General features: G+C 36.2%; 1 protein-coding gene across 13 annotated transcripts in view; it reads left to right on the forward strand.

Moving 5' to 3' along the window:
- LOC108606207 (basement membrane-specific heparan sulfate proteoglycan core protein) overlaps nucleotides 1-25,524 on the forward strand; it is an 88,623-nt gene that overhangs the window by 41,595 nt on the left and 21,504 nt on the right. For 7 of the 13 annotated variants that reach the window (XM_017996083.1, XM_017996081.1, XM_017996071.1 and 4 more), the window contains 8 exons: nucleotides 15,273-15,383; nucleotides 15,817-15,936; nucleotides 16,598-16,723; nucleotides 17,373-17,918; nucleotides 23,274-23,498; nucleotides 24,434-24,508; nucleotides 25,008-25,141; nucleotides 25,204-25,297. In XM_017996083.1, the coding sequence (XP_017851572.1) occupies nucleotides 15,273-15,383; nucleotides 15,817-15,936; nucleotides 16,598-16,723; nucleotides 17,373-17,918; nucleotides 23,274-23,498; nucleotides 24,434-24,508; nucleotides 25,008-25,141; nucleotides 25,204-25,297 (1,431 nt within the window). Of the gene's footprint in view, nucleotides 1-15,272; nucleotides 15,384-15,816; nucleotides 15,937-16,597; nucleotides 16,724-17,372; nucleotides 17,919-21,934; nucleotides 22,205-23,273; nucleotides 23,499-24,433; nucleotides 24,509-24,650; nucleotides 24,691-25,007; nucleotides 25,142-25,203; nucleotides 25,298-25,524 lie in introns of those variants that run through there. The other 6 variants (XM_017996075.1, XM_017996078.1, XM_017996072.1 and 3 more) reach the window with 6 other exon arrangements.

Consider the following 25,524-nt stretch of genomic DNA (forward strand, 5'->3'; position numbering starts at 1 on the left):
GTCCAGAAGAAAGACTCGGAGCAGAAGAATTTGATACACAGGAAAAGCCACAGCAGCAAATTCTAAATGCAACAGATCACAGCTGTATAAATAAATAAGCATATCTATCTCTTTCACACTCTCTCTTGCTCTCTCGCTCTCTCTCTCTCTCTCTTTTGCTCTCTTTGTTTGTCATCCTTGACTTCATTAAAGCAACGCGTGCTTTAGCTTTTGTATCTTTTACTGACTACGTCTGTAACTTTATCTACAACAAAAGCTACAGATAGCAATATTTATGCATGTGTGCGGGTATGTGTGTGCAATTTGCTTAGGCTCAAGTAGTGCATAGCGTTTTTTTTTTAATAATTTTGCAGTAACAACTAAATAAATAATTTAATTAAATAATTTAATCCTTGATAGTTTTACATTATAAGCTAAAACTATTCAAGTTGAATTATTTAAAAAAAAAAATCAAACATAAAATAAAATAAAATTAATTTAAAATTTATTAAAGTAATAATTATTTAATTTATTAATATTTAATTTAAAAATTATTTTGGCTCAATTAGCGTAAAAATAATTCAACAACATTTATTTATATATTTGAATTTGCTTATTAGATTGAAATTTATTTCAAATAAACAAAATGTCACATAGTTCATATTTTTGAAGTAAATAATTTAACAAGATTTATTTAAACCTTGTTAGCTTTCCATTTATTATGGGCTTAAAATACAAGTTGAAATAATTAATTATGAAATGAAAAAAAAAAAAAATTACAAATGAAATTCAAACATATTAAATGTTTATTTAATAGAGATATTATTTATTTAATTTATTAATATTTAAATTACAAAAATTTTATGGCTTAATTAATGCAAAAAGTAAATAATTAATTTATTTTTTGATTCTTTCTATTATAATATTAAATATTAGTTAATTAATAGTAAAAAAAAATCAATTTTTATGGCTTAACTAGTGGAAAAAAGTAAATAATTTATTTTTGCTTGTTTATTTATTTTAAATAAACAAAAAGTCACAATTTATATTTTAAACTTCGAAATCAGGAATTTTTTAATAAAAAATATATATCTTATAACAAAATAATTTAAATAAAATTGAAATTTAAAACTTAGCTTAAAAGCAAAAAAAAGTAATTAAAAAATTTTAAATTTCATATTGCTTAAATTAAATCGAAATTTGTATAGCAAGTAAAAATTTGTTGTGAGTATTTTTCTAGCTAAGACTTAGTCATATATTCGGAAATTTCTAATAATACAGAACTTAGATTAGCAGCGCTTAGCTAACCTTAGTTTACAAATAATATTTATAAGCTAAAAGCTTTATAATCTTCGCATATATATTATGCAAAGAATTTACTCAAAACTAATGACTAATCAGCTAAGATAAGCGACTAGAAAAAAGTGTCTTTGGAAGCTTTGTTTATAATTAAAATACAGCGAGAATAAAACAAAAAAATGCAAGCTGACATAATTGTTGAATAAAATTGAGGTTGAGATTTATCAGCAGAGCGGGGCGTGTGTAAATGGGGCAAGCAATGTGTGGCGGGGCAAGCTAATCGCAATGCATGCCACACAATATTTTCTTATGATTTCGCACTGCCGCTGGGGACTAACAACAAAAGTAAAGTGTGTTTATTTTTAAAGCAATTGCAATTGCACAAATAACAAAAAAAAAAACAAAAAAAATGCGAGAGAGAGACACAAAAGACTTGAGCGCGACTTCCTGAAGCGACGAAGGAAGCTGAAAAGTCAGAGCAGCGGCTCGAAAAGAATGAAATGAGAACTGAAATGAGATCTGCTGTGTAAATAAATTATGTGTGTGTGTGTGTGTGTGTGTGGGGCAAGCTGCATGCTCATGCGCTGATGTAAGCGCTGCTGCCCTCAAGTGTTTGTCTGTGTGTGTGTGTGTGAACAATTAAAATGTGCAACTGTAAAGTGCATTTATTTTTCTATTTATTTACTCGACTCGACGCTGCTATATAACGGTGAACTGTGACTGCAACTGCAACTGGCATTGCTATTGTTAGTCTTAGTCTGTGTTAGTGTGTGTCCGTGTGTGTGTGTTTACACAACAAAGTACACAAATTTCAGGGACACAACAGAGATTACATTTTGTTGAGCACACACACACACACACACACATTGCTTGGCTTGACTTGCAACAAATTAAAGTGCCACATGTTGCACTGTTGTAGTCTTTAACAGCCCAGCGGCAATGTTAAGTAACAGTAGCCAAGCTTTTTGGCTGTTTCTGTGCGTGTGTGTGTGTGTAATTTGATGCTTATGCCATTAAGAAAAATGTCAAAATGCTTTGGGGCATGCCACACGGCTGCTTGGCACGTAATTTGCTTGCAAGCGAGAGTCAGAGCAAGAGATTTCTGCTATTTTGATTATAAGTTTTCATTTCATTTTGCGCACATTCTTTTCGCAATGAGATTTGATTTTGCTTTTCCCCGTTTTCAACAAAATGTTGCAAGGCTAGGGTTTCCATTTTTTTTGTATTGCGTAGCTCTTTTGCTATGCCAGACAGGCTTTGCCTAACATAATGTTTAGCTGATTAAATACGTGACTTCATTCTATTGTTGACAAGTTCATTTCTACACTTTGGCTGCAGTTCAGCGCGAGTCTCTCAACATTTTTGCAGCAGCAGCAGCAGCAACTGTTGAGCTACAAGCTACTTTACTTTATCTGTCATATTGTGCATGCAAATTTATGCCTAGCCATGCAGTTTCCCCATTTGCACGCGACCATTGGGCGCGCGCGCGCGCTGGCCTTTTTGATCACTAAATAAATTCACATAGCCCATATCCCCCCACCCCCCACCCCCCATGTGATTGACACGACACAACCTTGAATATATATCTGTTTTAATCTTGGCTTGCCTGCCTGCCTGCCTGTCTTGTCTTGTCTCTGAAGATGTAATTATGTATTTTTCTATGCAGCTATTGACAGCTGCAACACTCTCGGCACTCTCAAGCAGCTTCAAACTCGTTAATACGCGCTATTAATTGCGCTACGGGGCTGACAAAATGTGTTGACACGTGTTTCGTTCAGCAGGCAGCACTTAAGATATCAATATCCATTGATTTGGTATTAAATTGCAGCGTATTAAGGTTGCGCATAAGCGTGTAACTAACAGGCACTTAAATTGCAATTTTTGAAAATACTGGGAAATTTTTTGTAAATAATGGGAATATTTTTTTTGACAATTTCAAGTAATAATAACACAAAATTGCAAGCTTTTGAAAATAATGGGAAATGTGAATTAAATACCGTTATTATAAAAGCAAGCAAGCATATGATTACTGTTACAAGGAATTGCATAAAGCAACAAAATAATATAAATTGTTGTGTATAGCCAAAATATAGGGGTTTTTAAGTAACATATAGGGTTTTTGTAGCAGCACATAACTTAACAATACTTGTTGCTATTAAAATTAAGTATACGCCATTTAAGCGCTTTTTTATAAATAATGGGATATTTTTGCTTTAAAGCTGACAAGCCTTTAAGTCAAGCAGTTGCTTTCGTTAAAGCGAAAGTTTTGCCAGGCGCAAGATTTACAGCTTTGCTTTCTCTAGCCAAAAAAAAAGAAATATATCTATATAAATAATAAATAGTGGGTAATTACGCATAGGCTTGGGTATATTGATAGTCGTACACATTTGCATTTGCCTAGCAGACATGGCCTTATGCAAATTGACAGCCCAAGCAATGACAACAACAACAACAACAACAGCAGCAGCAGCAACCACAGCAGCAGCAGCAGCAACAACAACAACAACAACAGCAACAATGTTCAACTGACTGACTTAGTGACTTGCATGACAAACGACAAACACGATTGAATTTATGAGCATAATGCAGATAGCGCATAAACTAACAGCACGAGCTGCAGTTACAGCCGCCAAGAGCTTTGCCTTCAAAGTATCTTATAGATACACACACACACACAGGCACACATACAGAGAGAGCTTGTTGCATGTTATAATAAATTTGCGATTGCAATTGCAATTGCAACGGCGACTGACTGCGGCGCGTTTTGATTTTCGCATTGCAATCGATATGGAAGGCAAAAGTGCAAGAATTAAATCGAGTGTATTCGCATAAACAGTTTGAATTGATTCAGCGGCGGACAGCAGCGATAAATGAAATTGCGGCATGCCACAAATATGACAAATATGTCGACGTCGATGACTGACTGTGCATGCAATTGCAATTGCAATTTATTGCTCAGAATATTCTTTGCTGTCACACCTTATTTTATTTAGCATTGCACATGCGGCGTATGCGTAATGCTGCCTAATTTATGTTTATCATCTAAATTATAGGGTATTTGCATAGTGTGGCGGCTTAAGTGTGATTAACTTACTTGCGTATGCGGCTATTTTCAGTGGGTTATTGCGTTCTCAGCTGCGGCTGCTGCTGCTGCTGCTTCTTCTTCTTCTTCTTGACTAGGCTTTGTTGCATATGCACTGCTAAAAAATTTTGATTAATATGGCATTTTATTAAATTGCTGACCATTTATTTTTGATTAGTTAATAAAATTGTTAGTTAAAAATTAGCAAAACAAAAGCATTAGCAAATAATTTTTAGAGATATATTTATAAATTTGTTTTATATATATTTTGAAATGTTTTATAAGCGCTTAAGAAGTGCGCAATTAAATTAAATTAAACCTAGAAAAAAAATCATTGTTAATTCTGCGCATTTTTATAATAAAAATAAAATGTTTTTATTTTTATAGTATTTGTTGTTTGACAATAAAAGTTTGCAATTAGAAATTCTATTTTAAATAAATGTATATTAAATCTTGTTTTTATTAAATTAATTAGCAAACAAGAGTTTGGTCAAAATGTTTATATTTTATTAAAATCTTTCTTTCGAACTTGTTTAAAATGTTTAACATAATTTTGCTTAGATTAGTGCAAATCTTTGAAAATTGTTTGCAGTGCATGCACAGCTTAGCTCAACCCTCCCACCCCAGCCCTACCCCGCTGGCTAACAAACTTTGTCTAAATTACGCCAAGAATTTTAATCGAGCGTCAACGATAAATGACAGTCGTCGAGTTTGCAGCTGCGCAGCAGCGACAGCGAGCAGAGCAGCAGCGCGGCGAGATTGCAGATCGCGCTTAGCTTAATGCTGGGCAAGGGGGTGGCAGTGGGGGAGGGGAGGGTGCTGTAGCCAGCTGTTAGGGCTTGTATGTCGTTACGTTTGGCAGCCGCGCGATACGTAATTGCAATTTTCAATTGCTGCGTGTCGGTCTTTTTGGTGCAACACCAGCGAAGTGTGTGAAAGAGAGAGAGAGAGAGAGAGACAGCGAAACTTGACATCATCGCCTGAACTGATGTTGATTGGCGATTTTAGTTTGCTTCACTGCTGATGCATTTGACCAGGCAACAACATTAGCAACCATAAGTCAACACGCTGCGCTCTCTCTCTCTCTCTCACACACACTCACTCCCTCGCTCTCTCTCTCTCTCTCTCTCTCTTCGCTGCGCTATGCAAAGCCGCAAAAACCACAAAAGGTGCCGACTTGCCAACAAAAATTTGAATGAAATTTTCATACAAATATGTGTGCCCCACACTCTCACGCTCTCTCGCTCTCACTCTCTAGCTATCTTACTCTCTCTCTAGCATTTTTGTTGCTTGCATTACAATTAAGTGCAGCTTTGGCATCATTTATGGCTTTTGTGGCATGCCACACAGGCTTTGGTACTATGAATTTTTACTGTTATGTTTGTTGTTTGCTTTAAATTAATGCACAATTGACCTTTGCAGCTGCAAATCAAAGAGTGGCCAGCTAAGAAAATAAAAAAATTGCATTTAGCATTTATAAATCTATAGCAAAAAATGCTGAAAAATATGTACAAAATATTTATTGCAGCTAAAAATTATTATTTTAGATACTAAATATTTGAGATTTATTTATTGATAAAAATTATTTTAGATACAAAATATTTGATATTTATTTTGTATTTAAACTAATTCTTAGCTGTATATTTAATATTTATTTTGTAACTGAAATAGTTTTAAGCTGCAATATAAATTTAAAATGTTTTCATATATTTTGTTATTTTTAACTGCAATGCGTAATTTAAAAATTAAATGCAAAATATATTATTAAATAAAATAAAATAAAATGCAGGAAATTCAAATTCAATTATGTATGCATTTTACAAAATTGCAAGCTTTTGAAAATAATGGGAAATGCCAAATAATTCCCGTTATTATAAAGATAAGAAAGAAAATGATTACTGTTACGAAGAAATGCATAAAACAAAACAACAATGTGTAGCCAAAATATAGGGTTTTTTAAAGTAAAATATGGGGTTTTTTTTGCAGCACAACATAAAATAAAATAAAATGCAGCAATTAAATAAAGTAAGCAAAAATTTAAGAAATGTAAGCTATTTTGAATATATTTGATATTTATTTTTTATATAAAATAATTTTTAGCTGCAAAATAAACTTAAAATATTTTGTTATATTTTAAATATGTACTTTTTAGCTGCAATGCGGAATTTAAAAATTAAATTAAATAAAGTAAGCAAAAATTTAAGAAATGTCTCATATTTTGAATTCAACATATTTTAGCTGAATTTTTTATTATAAACAACTCTACTTAAAATGTAAAATATGTTTATTTAAATTGCTTAAGATTAAAATAGAATTTGAAATTGCGAATTGCAATTAATATTAATAAATGTGCTGCGATCTCAATTAGTTTGTAACAAGCAATGCAAATAGGTTTTCTATATAGTATGACAAATCGTATAAATATTAAAGACATTGCCATGACGACATTTGAGTGCAGATCACGACAAGAACAACAATTTGCATTGCCTGCTGCAGGCAATTACATCATATGCATATAGAAGGAATGAATCAGACAAGCTATAGCCATAACTAGAGGTTGGGGCAAATAGAACTTAAATGTTATGCATATGCGAGACAATTGGTCAGCGTTTAGAAATTTTATACAAAATGTAGTTAAAGGCAATTGTTGTTGCTGTACTGCTTGTTGTTGCTGCTGTTGTTGTTGGTCGTAGGACATAATTGTTGTTGTTATTGGTGACATTGCGTGCAATGACGCTTCATATGCAATGATTAATGACAATTTTACGGACGAGTCCGTGTCGAACTCTCTCACTCTAGCAGACATTTTGATGTCTCGCAGCTGGACGATAATATTTAATTGCTCTGCGATATAGCCGTAGATAGCGTAAATATATAAATGAGTGAGTGAGTGAGTGAGTGAGTGAGCGTGACGGCAGCATAAGAAAGAGAGCGCGAGGCTTAACTGTAAATTAAATAAATAAATTGTGTGCTGCGCATAACAAAAAAAAAAGTGAAACACATGCAGACATAAATTTGCATTAAATTTGCAGTCGGCAGCGAGACGAGAGACAAAATATCACGCATACGCCCCGTCAAAACTTATATTTAGCCAATTTGCAAGCACGCGGCATTAATTGTTGTTGTTGTTGTTGTTGTTGCCGCTGTTTTGTGGTTTGAGCTGTTGCTCTATTGGCAACCGCAAAACTATTTAAGTCAGAAAAAAAAACTTTGCTTGACTGAGTTTCTTTTTTTTTTCTTTTTGGTGCCAGGCACACGCTGACACTTTTACTTTGTCAAAGGGCAGCAGCAGCAACAGCAACAGCAGCAATAGTTGCCGACAGCAGTTTCGACTGCTGCTTTTTGTTTGTTTTGCTGTTGCTGGCCCAAAGCAGCAAATGACATTTGTTTTTGTTTAAACTGCATAAGCGCGTTTTTGGCCAAGCGCTGGACGCGACCGCTACACTACGCCTATAGCCAAAAGGATAACAACAACAACAACAAACCGCAATGATAAATTTATTTAATTTGCCATAAATTGCTCAAGTAACTAAGACGACGCACGCAATGTGGCAACTGTCCCCCCCTACGATTCCAGCAAAAGTTGAGTTGTTTTATTCATTGTTGTTGTTGCTGTTTTTGTTGTATGCAAAACAAGGCACAAAAATTAACGTTTGTCACATGGCGCAGGGAATGCGACAAATCAGCGACGGCAACTTGGCTCAACTTGAAGCGCATTGCTTTGGCTTTGACTCGGCTGAGGGGGTGTGGGGAAACAATAGACAGTTAGTCAGCGTGCTAAGCTGCACTTGGGAAAAAATATTTGCACAACTTGCAATTTATGCCAATTGTTTATTAACTTTAATATTTGCTTACATTTTATAAACAAGCAAAATAATAATTATTAAATTTACATAGCAATATTTAAACGCTTATATTACATTTTTTTAGTATGTATATCAAATTTGTCTGGCGTTAGTTTTTAATATTTTGCTGAATTTTATATAAAAAACAAACCTTAAAAATAATTAAATAATTTTTGCTACATTTTAAAATGCACTAATTTAATTTTTATGCATTTTTTTAATGCTTAGGCAGAGTTTTATTTTGTTTTTTTTGTATAAAAAAAATACTTAGCAAACACTTCCATAAAAATATCATAATTTAAATACTTAAATAATATATTCTACATTTTTTTAAACATTTTAAAATGCACTTAGTTTTTATGCATTTTTTTTTGTACTTAGGCAGAGTTTTATTTTGTTTTGTTTAAAATTTTATATTTGTTAAGAATTTATAATAATTAAATAACATATTCAAAATATTTATAAAAATTTAAAATGCACTTATTTAATTTCTATGTATTTTTTTTATTTCTTTTAATAAGCATTTTTTATTTTTATGTAAACAGCAGTCGCTGCTTATTTTTCCAAGTGCAAGACACACACGAAAAACTTTAGTCAAACAATTTCATCGATTTTGTTTCCTAACAAAAGTTGAGAGTTGAGTCGCATGTATATATCTTTTTTTTTTGTTTTTTTGCCAACAAGTTGCTAGAGATATGTTGCAAGTGAGTGCAGCCTATGCAAGTATTTATGCGTTGCACACACACATTGCAAGCTCATGTCCTGTTCCCAAGCTCCAGGCACAGCCCCAGCCCAATGTGAGCCTTTGGGTTAGCCGAGCTGTTAAGCAAACAGCGCCACATGCAAAGGCGCACTTAAAACTGCAGACGCCACATAATTGTGGATAGCTTACCTTGCCCCGCTGCTGCTGCAACAACTGACAACTGTCGCAAGTTTTTGACACGATTTTCTATACAGTTGAGCGCATCCAAGTTGCAACGAGGCCAGCGCGGTTAGTTCGTTGATACTGTTTTTTTTTGGCCAGCTAATGACTCATTAAATAACGCGGCAAACTTGCAACATTTGCGCTGCAGCTTGCCACTGCTCGTGTGGCAGCGTCTAACCTTCTAGGCAAGTCAAAAGCTGCGCTGCGCTGCGCTGCGCTTAGCGGCGCGTGCATATTCATGAGCTCGCCTGCCTGCAATTGTGAGTAGCTTGATTCGTGTTAAGCTGCCATTTTGATGTTGCTGCCACCCACACAGCCCCAACCCCAACCCCCCACACACACACTGCTGCAATTGTGTTTACACAGTCGTTTCTATACTTGAATGACAATGAGTGCATATGACGGCGATTATGATTATGAATATGACAATCAATCAAGCGATGCGCAAGGCACAAGACGAAATTATTATGATGATGAAGACGCTGACACACAGACACTTGACATGCATCTGATGCCGCTTTAGCTAATGCAAGTTTAATCAGTTTTAAATAGGTTTCCATTTTTTAGCAGTGATTTCAACTCGTTAATCTGTTTCGATGCCGCAGCAGTTTAGCTCTTTGAGTGGCTGCACCACTTGCAACTCTCAGTTTTCTGCTTGGACACTGCAGCTCGTGTCCTTGTTGGCGGCCTCGAGCGGAGTTTCAATGCTTCATCGCTTTGCCCAATCCGCTCGCAGCTTGAGCTTTCGAAGCTTTCACTTCATATTTGTCTACCAAACTGTCTGTCCTCAAGCTATGAATGCAGCAGTCCTAAAGTAAGCGCCAGTTAGCATCTCTTTAATTTTGACACAAGTACTCGATAAAATGCTTGCACTGCTCCTGCTCCTGTCGCAAAAGCAAAATGATCCTTGTGCTATATGAGGAGCAGGGAAAGACCTAGAGCTGCCCAAAATTGTTGATACGATCCAGCTGCAAGCCAAAAACTACACACCAATCTTCTTAAAAGACTTAAAAGACACCAGCCCCAGTAGCTGTCGTCTAGTTATATATCCAAGTCTCTTAGCGTTGCCCACTATAGTATTATATTATAGTATAAAATTCCCTAAGTTGCCACATCGCTATCTGAATAAATTTGAAATTAAAACAAAATAAAAATAACTCCTCTTTGTCAAATGTGGCCAACTATTTGTTGATTTATGAAAAATGAAACGGATTATATTAAATTTGTCTGTAGTAAGCTTTAACATAAATATTTCACTCTTACATCTTATTACTATAATTCCTCTATATTACTATATTCTTCTTTTTGTGTTCTAATCTTTTATTGACTTAAAGTAAAAAGTATTGGGTTAATTGCATGAGCAGCACATTTTGTTTTTTTGTGAATACTTCACTAACTAAAATATAAAAGTATTTATTTTATCGATATATATTTTTGGTAACTGATTTTTAAATACTGTTATAGTTTGTTATTTTTAATGCAGAGCCTTAAATCGCAATTTTGCAATTGCAATTTAAATTTAGTATAGCCTACTTTAAGGCATATGCGATTCGAAATTTATTTGTGATTAGCCGTACGCCACTATTATTAGCTGTCTGTCTAATTTCCTGCAACTATTATAATTACACATGATTCAAATGACATCAAGATCGGCTTGGCAAAGTGCGCTTACCTCTAATTTGTCAAACGAAAAATATTGTTGCGTATACGCACGGAAATCGATTAGACGATGGGCGCCAAATGCTTAAGCGTTTATGTTTAGTTTGCTGTGTGTGTGTGTGTGGTGCTTAATTAAAGCAAGCGGGTGCGCAAGAGGGGCGCAAGCTATAGACTAATAACTCTTTTGCATGGCAGCCGCTTAACTTGTGTGTCTACTGCTTAAAGCGTTAAAGTTTATTTTCAAGCATTTCTCGCTGCTTTATATATACTCAAGTTGTCTCTGTGTCTGTGTCTGTCTGTGTGTGTGTATTGTGCACTTTGCGACGAATAAGCGAGTTAATGAGTCGATCAGCGTCTGACTTTGTGAGTGCGCGCCACCCGCTAACGAGCAATAATCAAATCAAATTTTGTGTTTATTATCAGCGTAAAGCGGCAAAAAGCTCAACAGCAACAACAACAACAACAATAATAGCAACAAGAATTTTTTAAAACGCGCAAAACATCTTTTGCCTAAATGTGTTGCTAAAAGGCGCTTACACGCACACAGCTACACACACACACATACCACGCAAGAAGCTGCAAATAGCTTGGGGTATATGCTCTATAATAATTTAGTTGCATAAATGAAAAAATTCTAATAATTATTTGTTATATAAAAATATTTATTTTGCATATTTTAAATAAATTTTGCTTTTGAGCAACAAGCGCACAACAAATTGAATTCAATAAATAAATAACTGAATTTAAAATTATAACAAATTTGTTTAGTATATTATTTAAAGCAAAGTCGGGCAACTAAAAAAATATATTAATTTATTTTCATATTAATAATAATAGAAATAATTAAAAGAAAATTTTTATTCGTCGAAATATTAGTATATATTTGTTTTTAAAATTTGTATATAAATGTGCAGCTTACAAATTTGAATTGGATATATAAATATATATAGCAAAGTCAGACAACTAAAAAAATATTAATTTATTTTCATAATATAAATATAAATAAAAGTGAGTAATATAAATAAATTAGTAGAAAATTTGTATTCATCGAAATATTAGTATATATTTGTTTTAAAAATTTGTATATAAATGTGCAGCTTACAAATTTGAATTGGATATACAATATAGAATATAATATTTATATATTATATTTTATTTTGATATCATTCAAATATTAATTTTGCTGCCTGAGCTCTTGACAAAAATTTGTGAAGTGCAAATGCTTGTCAGCTATTGAACTTTGCCGCATGAGCTTAACCCAGCAACCCTTGTGTGAGTTGTTGGCAGTTGTGAGCTCACCCTGCTACACCCTCTTGGGGGGGGTGGTGGGCACTCAGCACAACGATGCGATGCAGGCAACTGAGGCAGCACACACAAGTCAACTTAACTTTGTTTGTTTGCGGTTTTGGCTTGTGCGCTTTTGCGCTTTCGCGTATCAATTATCGTCTCAAATTTAGTGCACAGCAGCGGGCAGCAAATTGTCTCCTTGTAAAATTGAGAGAGAACACACACACACACACACGCACACACGTATGTGTCTGTCTCTTTTACTTGGATTCTGTTGCATACTTGCAGGCGCTGCGCTTTAAGTTTAAGTGCAAATGTTGTGAAAAAATTCACATATGTGTGTTTGTGTGTGTGTGTGTGTATTTACACCTGTGCGCCATGCTGAGCGCCTGCTTGGCACGACTCGCATTACCAGCAAAGAGCAAGCAAGAGAGACAAACAATGCGTGCTAGCTAGAAAAAGAGAGAGAGAGAGAGAGAGCAAAATTTCATATGAGCGCCGACCAAGCGACCATTTGACACTCGAAGATGCCCAAGCAAAACAATTTGCGGGCATTTTTTTTCTCGTTGTGGGGGGTGTGGCAGTTTTGTCTGTGCCTGTTGCTTTGCCTGCGCCTTTACCTTGATCAAAAAGCAAATAGAATGAAAAAAAAACGAACAGATTTGTTTGTTTGACTTTCTTTTTTTTGTGTTTTTGTTATATTTTTTTTTTGAGCTACGGATTATAAATGCTGCACGTAATTTGTTTACCTTGCGCAAAAAGGTGCACTAAGCTGGCAACAATAATCTTTGGCTGTTGTTGTTGCTGCTCTGTCTGATGACGAGATTGGCAGCTAAAGCCATAGCAGCTGCCATATGTTTGGCCATTATTGAATCTTTAATGTCAAAAGCTAACACTAGCTATTACCAATGTCTGCTGCTGCTGCTGCTGCTTCTTCTTTTGCTTTAGTTTGCTGCATACTTTGAGGCGCCGCATTGCGCGCTTAATCGCGCCACAAAAGAAATCAAAATAAATTGTCAAACTGTGTGTGTGTGTGTGTGTGTTGGGGGCAGGTGGGCGTGCCAATTGCACAACAGACAAACTTACAATTTCTTGTTTTTAAGGCAAGTAAAATAATCATACGAATGCATATAGAGCGCCGCTTGCCTTGCCGCTGACAAGTCGTTCGTGTTGCAAATTGCATGCAGCTCCCCTTCCGCTACAGCAAAATAGCGTAAGAAACTTTTTCGGCGATTTGTGAGCGCCCAAAAAGTAGTTAAAGTTGCCGGCTATATATATGTGTATATATATATATAATGCCAAACCGTTGACAACGTCGAAAAACGACAATCAACAATTGTTGATTTATGTCGGCCAATGGCCTACGTTTGAGCTTTGAGCTGCGGTAAAAGTTAAGACAACGTCAAGTCACAAAGCTGGCTTAATTGAAATGCAAGCAAGCGACAAAGAAAAAATAATATGACAATATGCACCACAGCATAAGCTTAAGAAACTCCAGGCTAGGCCATAGAATTATAATTAAAATACGCGCAACTATAAATAAAATTAGTGGGCTAAATGCTGTAGCAACATGTGAAAAATTATATAGAAATTGTTTTAACTAGCAGCTGACTCAGCTGTTTATTTAAGTTATGCCACTAGCCGATTGATTGGCTCAATTATAAAAATAATTGCAAGTTATATAATTAATTACTTTTCGCTTGCGCATAAAAATAAATCCAAAGACAAATAATAAATTATTTTACTCTAACAAAAGTGTTAGAGACCAAAGATTGTTGCTAGTCTTAGTCTTGGCATGGATTTTTATGTTGATTAAATGGTTGCTAATTGTTTGTGTTGGAGCAGCAGCGAAGAGCGTAGTGCAAACTTAAAGCCGATCTGATTACACTGAAGCTAAGTGATAGCCACCCACCCATTCTAGCCACGCCCACGCACACACTTTGCTTTAGCTACAGCTTTGTCTTTGCTTTTAATTAGCCTTAACGTGGCGGCTTGTATCTCACACTCTTTTGCACTTTGTGTCAGTTGAAAGAAATGCTGCTTGTAATCAAATCCGCGTTGTTTGTCACTTTGTTTGTTGCATACTTTTGAGCGCAGCGCTAAGCTAAGCCAAAGGGGCGAAAACTCAAAAATATTTGTAAAATTGCTTAAAGTTGACTTTGCTGTTGTTTGCCAACTGCATGAAATTGTAGACAACGTGTCCAACAGAACAACAGAGACAGCAGCAACAGCAACATCAACAGCAGCAGCAGCAGCGTTGAGAATAAATAAATAATAAAAAAGGTTCAAAAAGGCAAATACATGCACAGGAAACTGTGGCTAACGATGCTAAAGGCGAGAGCAAACATTCTCGCCTTGTCAGGCTTATCAACTTAACATGCATATATATATATAAATACATATATATTTGTAGGCAAACAAACATGTATAGACTTTTGGACACCTAACAAACTTTTGCTTTCAAGTTGGAAATTGACAACTGCGGCAATTGTGGCAAGTGGGAAGAGCTTGTTAAACTGCATCCGGTGTTCGAAGCTAATTGCGCCAACTGACGGAAAAATGCCACAGCAAAAAATCCATTCATATGTAATGCATGAAATATAAATCTATATAAAGCATTTTTGTGTACGAAACAAATACGTATATCAATTATATATTTAGTCTTTACCCTTCCTCACTTTAATTTCGAGTCTCGCGTTATAATTGACAAAACGGACAGTGTATTAATTTCATTTGAAAACTAAAATAAAGTGAGCTGACGAGAAAACGATTTAATTAATTGATTTCAATTACGTGTCAAGCTGCAATATTTAGCTCTTAGAGCTGATTTCTTTTACAATTTAGTTGGCAAAAAAAAATAGCTATTAATAATGTCGTTTTAAATTACTAATCAATTGATTTATATTTTGCAAATTACAGTTAGTCTAAAATTAATAAAATTGTACATTGATAATGTCTGCTGAGACTAAGTTATATAACTATTTACTATGCTGAACTATTTTGAATTGAATTGCCAAGTGAACTTAAACTTACTTTTCGATATTTGAAGTTCAGCACTAGTGATGAAGTTGACGCTGCGGCTCTCGCATTAGTTTATTATGATGCATAGAATTGTGATAATAAATTGCTATTGATATATTATTCTTGTGAGTTAAATTAGCTAAGACTATTGCATGTTTCTTTTTTTTTTTTGCAGAATGCCATGCAAACGAGTTTAGATGCCACAATGGTCAATGCATTGATGCTAGCAAGCGTTGCAACAATGAACCCGATTGTTCAGAGGGCGAGGATGAAGGCGATGATTGTCGTAAGTACTTAATACTTAATACACACACACACACACACACACACACACACATATACACAAAGACACATGTATACCTTAGTAGCTTGTAGTAATTGTTAAACTAAGTTGAACTAAGTGCCATTGCTAGTTGTAAGCTACATATATCGATAGACGATAAACAATAGCCGCTAATAACACGGCCCAGCTGCTAGACACAAACATATATATGCACTATATATGGCATATCTATATACTTTAACTAAGTCTGCTTACGGTAAATAGCAAAGTATTATTAATTTATTTGTAGTTGTATAGTTGTATTTTTTAGTAAGTTATTAACCGCTAACCACTAACTAACTAACCGTTCTCTCTCTCTCTCCCTAACACACTGACCAACACACATATTCGAAACCGTTTACTAACACTAACAAACAAACCCAAAACCAAATCACAGCTGCCGCCTGCAGCGATCAGGAATATCAATGTCGCGATACTCGTTGCATTAGCCTGAGCCTTCAGTGCGATGGTCGTAACGATTGCAACGATGGCGACGATGAGGAGCACTGCGATGGAAGTAAGTCAGCCAATCAAACGAATCAATCAATCAATCATATCAATCGACCCAAAAACAAATCGATCATGCTCATTTTGAATTCTACACTATTTCGTTAAATGCTGCCATTACTTCAATGCATAAAGTTGTGCCCAAGCTGCGCTACAAGTGCCCCAAGGGCAAATTCACTTGCAAAGATTACAGCTGCATTTCGATTGTGCATCGCTGCGATGGACGCGCCGATTGTCCAGCCGATCGTTCCGATGAGGAAGGCTGTCGTATGTGCCGCTCACTCTCAATCACAGTCTAGCAAATAAATTTGCTCTCTCTCTCTTCACTCTCTCTTCTCTCTCTTTAACTTTGAACATGCAGCCTGTTTGTATAATAAATGGCAATGCGATGATGGCACTTGCATTGCCAAGGAGCTGCTTTGTAATGGCAACATCGATTGCCCTGAGGATATATCCGATGAACGTTATTGTGTTGGTGGTGAGTGTGTGTGTGTGTGTGTGTGTGTTTAGCTCTCAGCTGCAGCCAAAAGGTAAGTTGTAGTTGCTCTCCCCCTCTCTCTTACACACACACACACTTGCCACCCACTTTTTACCTTACACACTCATTACATTAAGCTCATTACTCTTAACACCCACACAATCCTACACTACAACTTATCGATAACTCAAAGGTGGCTTCGATGCCGATTCGTGTCAATTTAATGAGTTTCGTTGCGGCAACGGTGAATGCATTCCGATACGTCAGGTCTGTGATAATATCTACGATTGTACCGATTATACAGATGAGCAAAGCTGCGGTAAGTGCGCTGTGCCTAACTCTCACTCTCTTTCATATACTTTTGCTTTGTCTCTCTGTGTGTTTTTTGTGTCGCTGTTATCGATAGTTAACGATAACCTTTCTTTATATGGTTGTTGGTAACTCGAACTAGAACGGTGTTTGTGCTTACTGTTCTCTTTTTTAGCTCTCGCTCTTTCTCTCTCTCTCTCTCTCTCTCTCTTGTTACTCGTTATTTTTACTCGCTACTTTGCTGGCCTAGCAAACAATGTTGCTACTTTTACTCTGTGTTGGCTTTTTTTGTTTAACGTTAGTTCAACATATTATTTTATTTGAAACTCAACAAAATTTTGTTTTTCTCTTCTCCCCACAACAAACAAAAATACAATTGGTTATTGATTTCAAAAAAACTGATAACGGGTTGTGGTTATCGATTTATTAAACGATTAACTGCACGGCAAAACTGGAAAAACGACAACAAAACAAAACAATTGGCATGAAAAATAATTAAAAATAAACAACAACAAAAAACACCTAACGGTATTGCATGTGGTCTACCCAAAAACTTTACCTTACCTTAACTTGCCCCGCCCCGCCCCCCCACTACCCTATTTTGTATACACGCCTAAACTAATGAATGCATGCAACAACAACAACAACAACAACAAAAGATCCCAACGATATCAAAGATAACTTCGATACGGTGGATGAAGATGGCATTATACGCAACTATGGCGATCATAATCGAAGAACGCAAACCAGCAAAGACTATGGCAATCATAATCATAATCGAAACGAACACAACGATAACAATAACAATATCGATAACAATGGCCTGCACGAGCTGGATGTTAACGAATACGAAATGTATCATCCGCACGATATATACGAAAATCCAAATGCACAAAACACTTGCGCCCCAAATCAATTCAAATGCCGTAATAATATTTGCATACCATTGCATCTACGCTGCGATGGTTATCGACACTGCAACGATATGAGCGATGAGGATAACTGCGACCAATATAGGCGCCAGCCAACAACACGCGGACCCACGCCAATACGCACGACACCAACACCACGAGCAACAACAAGAACAACACGGACAACAACTCGTCCAAATGTTTATCCATGGGCAACGTTCGGGCCCGATGCGCTGGAACGCAAAACATCCACCACCACTAACCCCTATACCATAACCACAACAGGAACAGCGCGTAGGTTTTTTTTTGTTTGCTCTAACACAAACTAGTATTTTTTATTTGTTATATATTTTTGGTGTCGCGTATCATCCACAGTTGGTTTATTACGAGCTACGAGCGCTACTAGTAGTAGTAGTAGTAGTAGTAGTAGTAGTAGTATTATTTTGGTTTTTATTTACAACAACAAAAGTGCATGCCATGTTGCTGAACATAGAAATTTACTTAGGCTAAGTTTACACACACATACATACAACAATTATAGTTTAATTTTAGCATTTAATATTACGTTATTATGATTGCCGCTTTTAAATACACACACACACACACATGCAGTAGATATAACTAGTGTGCTGCAAGCAAAAGTGTATCGATAACTTATCGATTAGCACAAATATACCATTTAGCCATTAACTGCTCATTTAAACGCTCGATAAGTTATTGATTAGCACAACTTTTGCTTTATACCATTAAGCTAATATCTACTGTAGCTACATATACATAAACATACACAAACATTTAAATGCTGCTGTCTCTCTTCTCTCTCTCTCTCTCTCTTTTTATGTTTATACACACATTTTTGTTTATATAACGCCTTTTGCTAAACTTCTCTCTCTGCCTTTGTTGTTTGATCACCATCCAAACATACCAAACAAACAAACAAACTAAATAGCCAACTCATCAACAACATTATCATCAATATTATCGCCATCATCATCGTCATCGTCATCGTCATCGTCATCATCACTGCCAAGCAATTGCCTTGAAAACATTGAATTTGCGTGCCACAATCGTGATTGCATTCCATTTGAGAGCGTCTGCGATGGCACGCCGGACTGTGCTCAGCACGAGGATGAGGATTATATGTTATGCGATTGCAGCAGCGATAAGGTGAGTGCGCCTACATCACAAACACACACACACACACACAGACATAGACACATACAACATGCATACCATACATTCATTTTTACATATACATATATACGCAGTATAAATGTGTGCGCGGCGGCGGCTGCATACCCAAAACTCAAGTCTGCGATGGCAAGTCACAGTGCCGCGATGGCAGCGATGAGAGCGCATGCCGTAAGTACACTCAATCCTCTCTCTCTCTCTCACATGCATTACCACACTACAATTCGCTCGCTCTTGCGCTCACTTACTCTCTCATTTCATATCAAAACTCTCTCACATGTATTACATGCTCACTCGCTCAATTATTTCTTTTCAAATTATTTTTACTGAAGTTTGCACCAAAGAGAGAAATTCTACAAGACTTAACAACTATTCCAATTGAATGGTAGCATTAACTAATTTATTTATTTTCATATTGGCAAAACTCTAGCATTACGTTTATCATTAAGACTTAAAAGCAAATCTAACGATCTCACTGCATGCATTAAAACGCTTCATGCAACTCAATTACTCTTTAATTTTTTGCCTCAAACTTTATCTCTCTCTTCTCTCCAACACACACACACACACACACATACACACTCTTGCGCGCTCTGTCTTCATACTCTGTGAACTATGCCTGCCATATTAAAAACTACAAATCAAATCAAACCAAATCATCATGTATATACATATATCGATAAACAACAACAACAACGAACAGATTTTCATGCAAAATTTAACAAGAGCCGTCCTATCGTTGAATGCTTTCAATATCAATATCAATGCGGCGACGGAAGTTGCATTTCGGGCTACAAACGTTGCAACGGCATTACCGACTGTGCCGATGGCGCCGACGAGTACAATTGTCTAATCAATTATGATGATGCCAATTATGGTAGACAGCAATATTTTTCCAATCACATATATCGAGTTCCAGTTTTGCCTTTCTTTACTTTACTTTACGCTCTCTCTCTCTCTTTTATCTTTTTCATCTTTTGCATATCACATAACAAACACAACTCATAAAAACAAACAACACACCACTGTCTTATATAGACACTGACTCAGATCCCAGCAATGATCCATTGAATGAATGCGATCTGTATTATTTTGAGTGTGATTTTGGTCAGTGTATACCGTTAGAGAAGAAATGCGATGGCTATCGTGATTGTTTGGACGAGACCGATGAGCTCGACTGTCCGGCATTTACAGGTACAGAAAACACAAACAAATTTCTAGCGTACGCGTTACATATTTTGCTTATAAGTGCTAACCTTACCTCAAATACTACTTACATACATTACACACACATACACACACACATTCAAACATTTAAACTTCATTCACATTCACAGAGCATTGCCTAGAGCAAGAGTTTGAGTGCGACGATTATTGCATACCGCGTGATCAGCTTTGTAACGGTATTGTCAACTGCAATGATGGCAACGATGAGCGTAACTGTACTTTTTGTCAAGAGGGCGCCTATCTGTAAGACAAGTTACCCAAACATCAACACAACACATCAATACTATCTTTCTCTTTCTGAACTCTATATTTTTTTCATCATTTCATCATTTAAATGTTATCGATAATCGGTGTAGCTGCCATACTGGCGATTGTATTGCATTTAAATTGCGCTGCAATGGCTACGCCGACTGCTCCGATGCCAGCGATGAGCTCAACTGTGGTAAGCCACACTTCTTCCAGAGACTTTCACTCTCACTCTCGCCAACTAATCCTCACAACCAGCAGTTCCTATTGCTTTATTGTAGTTCGTAGGCACCTTTTTGTTGGCCTTGCATTATTTTGTAGTATTTAGCTTCTATTTTATTTTGGTATTTTTGATTTTTTATGTTCAAGTGCTTGATTTTACGTTTACGTTCTTTCATTTTGATATGTTAGATTATCAAGCTAACGATTGTCCGCCATATTACATGCCCTGCAACGGTACTTGCATCTCTAGAGCGTTTTATTGTGATGGCAAAAGCGATTGCTATGATGACATCGACGAGCGCAATTGTCAGGGTAACACATGATAACAACATTTGTTTATTTCTTTGCACATTCTAGTATTTCCAGTAGCTTTGTTCTTTTTGAGATTTCAAAAAAACGTTACTCGCTATACTATTTTACAATATACAGAAATTTATCGATCTGTTATTTTCGCTTTTAGCTCCTAGTCCTTTCATTAAAATTTTATACTCTTTACTTTTTGCTCGCCAAACCGTATGTAACTTACGTTTTTTCATTGACTTTTCACTACACGTTACTCGTTAATTGCTAGTCTCTATTTATTTTTTTTCTATACTCTACTTTTTACTCGCAGCTATTTTCTGCGTACTCTTTGCACTACCTTTCACTCGTTACTTGCTATTCTCCGTTTTTATTTATTTTCTACACGCTACTATTCACTCGTTATTTGCTGCGTACTCTTTAGTTTCTCAACACTGCACACTTACAACACAAACATTATATAATGCTTATACATATTTTATTTATTATTTTTATCGTTTTGAATATTCTGCATTGGCCTATTAATCCACCAACACCAACACGAACACCACCACCACAAAAGGTCAAACACACACCCACACATACACAAACACACACACAAGCTACAATCATCAACAAAACGAACAACATAGAAATAAATCAAATAGTAGCTGTGAATCGCATCAGTGGCAATGCCATAATCTTCAATGTATTGATTTTCAATTTGTTTGCGACGATCTCATTCATTGCAAGGACGCATCTGATGAATTTGAAAGCAGCTGCAGGGGAAACGGTAAACGCTTGCCGAATAAGACTTTATACAATATATTTCCCAGACAACAATCCCGAAACACACATGTCCCAAATTCCCTTAGGCTTAAGTAGCTTTAACTTAGATTTTAGTTTAAGTATCCGAGTAAAGGACAAAACAGGTTTGTGCAACTAAATTTAAGTCACATAAAATGCTTAACAGCCGCCTCACCGATATTGCACTTGATGTTAAACATGTTTGCTTATTGCGCTTTCTTGTCTCTTTTTCTTGTTATGCCTAAAAAAAAAAAACCAAAAAATCTCAATCACACACATAAAACAAATATCTTGCATCCCAAAAACACCACACATCGCATGCCTTTCGATGTTCATAGTCACCACACGCCGCACCGCCAAAGATTGCCATCCGGATCAGTTTTTCTGCGATGAGTTGTGCTTCGATAAATCGATACGTTGCAATGGCCATGTCGATTGCACAGATCGTAGCGATGAGAGTCATTGCGATTGGCCACCAACGCGTCAATTCTATCCGAACGCATTGCCTTGCCCACAGCACAAATGCCACAGCAGTGGCAGATGCTATACGGAATCTGAGCGCTGCGATGGTCAGCGCCATTGTGAAGATAACTCCGATGAGGCCAATTGTAAGTTAATTAACTCTAACTTCTATCTAATTTGTATGCATATCACATAAACAGCTGTGTCGTCGCCATGTTCATAAACAAACAGTGTTTGCAAATAACAATACAGCTAAGTTAACTACTTATCGACATCAAAAGTTATCGAAATCAAAAGCTCATCTCATTAGCGCTGACAAACGTTTAGAAACTTTTTATATCAAATGAAGCAGGAAATACTCGTTGAGCACTTTCATCTATTCCAAACTATAATTTATTTAAACTTTATTTCTTCTTATACCTCATCGCCATACAAAGAACAGAACTTCTTGAAATGCATTGAGTTCATTATTTAACGAACAACTTTGAATGTACATTTTGAAGAACACTGCTCTTTTATTCTACAGCACAGGCACCTTGCATCTTTTTGTTTCGTTTGACTTTCAGTTGCTTATATCGCTCAATTCACTTTCACTATATATCCAACTGCAATCTGTTTATGTAACTCGATGTCTGTCTCTCACGCAATTTCTATTCTTTTATGCTTTTATCTTGTGCAAATCTATATTTGAGAACGAACAAAAATTTCTTTGCACTATCGACAACAACAACAACAACAACCACAACAACTTTAATCACAACAACAGGTACTCAATGCAAGGATAACGAGTTTTTCTGTTATGATCGACAATTTTGCATAAATGCAACTCAACAGTGCGATGGCTTCTACGACTGCAAAGACTTTTCTGATGAACAGAACTGTATTGGTTAATAAGAACAAACAAATTTCTACTTTATTGTTAAAGAATTTTATGAAATCTAATATTATGTTTTGAATAATTTGGCTTAAGTAGTGTTAGTTGAAACCATTTTAAGTTTGTACTTAAGACAGTTGCATGAATTACGTTTATACATACAACTTTTTCAGTTACACATGTGTATGCACTGTTGATATATATATATATACCTACCTATTATATATAGATATATATACATTTTTAAACACTTTTTTGATTATTCCAACCCTTTTAGCTCATTCATTTTTAGCCAGGCCTTTATTAATATTCGCTTAACCTTTTCCTCCCCTCCCCCTTAGGCTGTGCCGAGGATCAGTTCCGCTGCCGCAACGGTGATTGCGTCTCTCAGGATGCTGTCTGCAATGGCTATGCCGAGTGCCAGGATGCTTCCGATGAGGCCGATTGTGATCTCATGACTTGCCAGGCACATCAGTTCCGTTGCCGTAATGGCCAGTGTGTTAGCGCCACGTTGCGTTGCAATGGACAGACCGATTGCCAAGATAGCTCTGACGAGATGAATTGCGGTAAGTTTACTATTCATCGATTTGTTGATAAATGCATATTTATATCGATAGTATCGAAGAAAACTCGGTCATGTTATCGATATTTATATAAAATACAATCAGCATACAACTCTTGACACTCACATACGCATACATAAAAAACAATATTCATCGCTTATCGTTCATCGATAACAATCATCATAAGGCCATCCATATACTGCTGGCGGCAGAGCCATCCCATCAGCTTCGACAACAACAGCTACAACGCCCTCGACTACTACAGCAACAACAACAACTACGTTGGGACCTTTGCGTATTATTTGTCCTGCCACCTCATTCCGTTGTGAGAATGGTCCATGCTTAAGTTTAAACTTACGCTGCAATGGCGTGATCGATTGTCCGTATGACAACAGCGATGAGCTGGACTGCGGTCCCATAACGAATGAAATCGATAGTAAGTCGATTAAAAAGATTGCTGCGTTTGTGCGCACAATCAATTTGAAGTGGTGTATCGGTACAAGTAAAATTTGAACTCCCTGCACAAGTAAATTGAATCCAATCCAGCAAAACAAAAGCCTACTAAACGTACAAATCGTTATCGATTTATCGTAAATTTCTTAAATCTATTAGAGTTGCTCCCCACCACTACAATCTACAATATCCCACTAACTGTAATCTGATTATCGATTATATATCGATAATAATATGAAATGCCGATGATTCGATATATACGTAATCGGTCTGTGGCTGATTTCTTACCCCTTACATACAGCTAACCTCTTATGATTTATCGATTGACAAGTGTCGATAAGTATATGCTCTGTTTTTCGGCCACCCTCGTAGCACTAAAATTAATATTAAAACTAAAACTGCCATCATTACATCTAACACAAACTAATATGGTAAAAGCTTTTCATACAAACCGATGGCTAATTATCGATTACAATTTTCTACAGCACAAGAACAACACCCACCAAACCGCAATCAGTTGAAGCTGAAGACCTATCCCGATAGCCAGATCATTAAAGAAAGTAAGTATGATTAGGTATATAGCTAATGGTGATGGCTCCACGAAACTTTTTTATTGTTATTGCCTTTTATGTTAACGCTCTATTTCAAACTGTATTCTATTACTACTTTTAATGCTTAACCCCAAAAAACAAATGAAACATAATCTATAAAATAAAAATGCGTGCAGGATATATTAGGGAGGGTAAGTTGGCCTAACTACACACGAGTCTTAGTTTTAGACCATAAATATGCACACAGTTTTGCCAATTGGCTTGTAGGCTCTAAAAAGCCTATCAAAATTTTCAACTCGTCTGCACACAATTGCAAGTTTACCCCAACCTTAAAACAAAAAAAAGAACACACACACAGTACACCAATATGGAAATATCTATGTATATTATATATGTATGGAACCTATTCGAGAACCCGCAACTAGTTCTAGTAAATTGCCTGCTTAAAATGTTTTTGTAACCAAATATTGCGTAAGATAAAACTAATAACACTATTTATTATGCACAGGTCGTGAAGTTGTCTTCCGTTGTCGTGACGAGGGTCCAGCCCGTGCCAAGGTCAGGTGGACACGTCCCGGCGGTTTGGCCTTGCCTGTGGGCTTTAGCGATAAGAATGGACGTTTGGAAATTCCCAACATACGCGTATGTTAAACAAACTCTAAATAGATTTTTTCATACTTATGTTTTTGTAATTCTCTTTGCAGGTCGAAGACTCTGGCACTTATTTGTGTGAAGCGGTCGGCTATCCCAACTATGAACCCGGACAGCATGTTACCGTGCATTTGACTGTTGAACGCTGTAAGTTGTACCCTTCAACATTTCAGTATTTAGCTTTAACACCCGGTTTGTATTCCTTACTAACAATGGCTGCAGCTCGACGTGTACATAAGTATATAGAGCCCAAATCGACTCGTATTCGATACGGCACTGTGCCGCATTTTGGTCTTGATTTTTTTGGCTTAGGTAGGACCAGAGCTCAATTTGTTGTATTCTATTTCAATTTCAATTCAAATTCTATTATCTAT

The sequence above is a fragment of the Drosophila busckii genome, chromosome X, assembly GCF_011750605.1.
Source record: "Drosophila busckii strain San Diego stock center, stock number 13000-0081.31 chromosome X, ASM1175060v1, whole genome shotgun sequence".
Taxonomy (NCBI): domain Eukaryota; kingdom Metazoa; phylum Arthropoda; class Insecta; order Diptera; family Drosophilidae; genus Drosophila; species Drosophila busckii.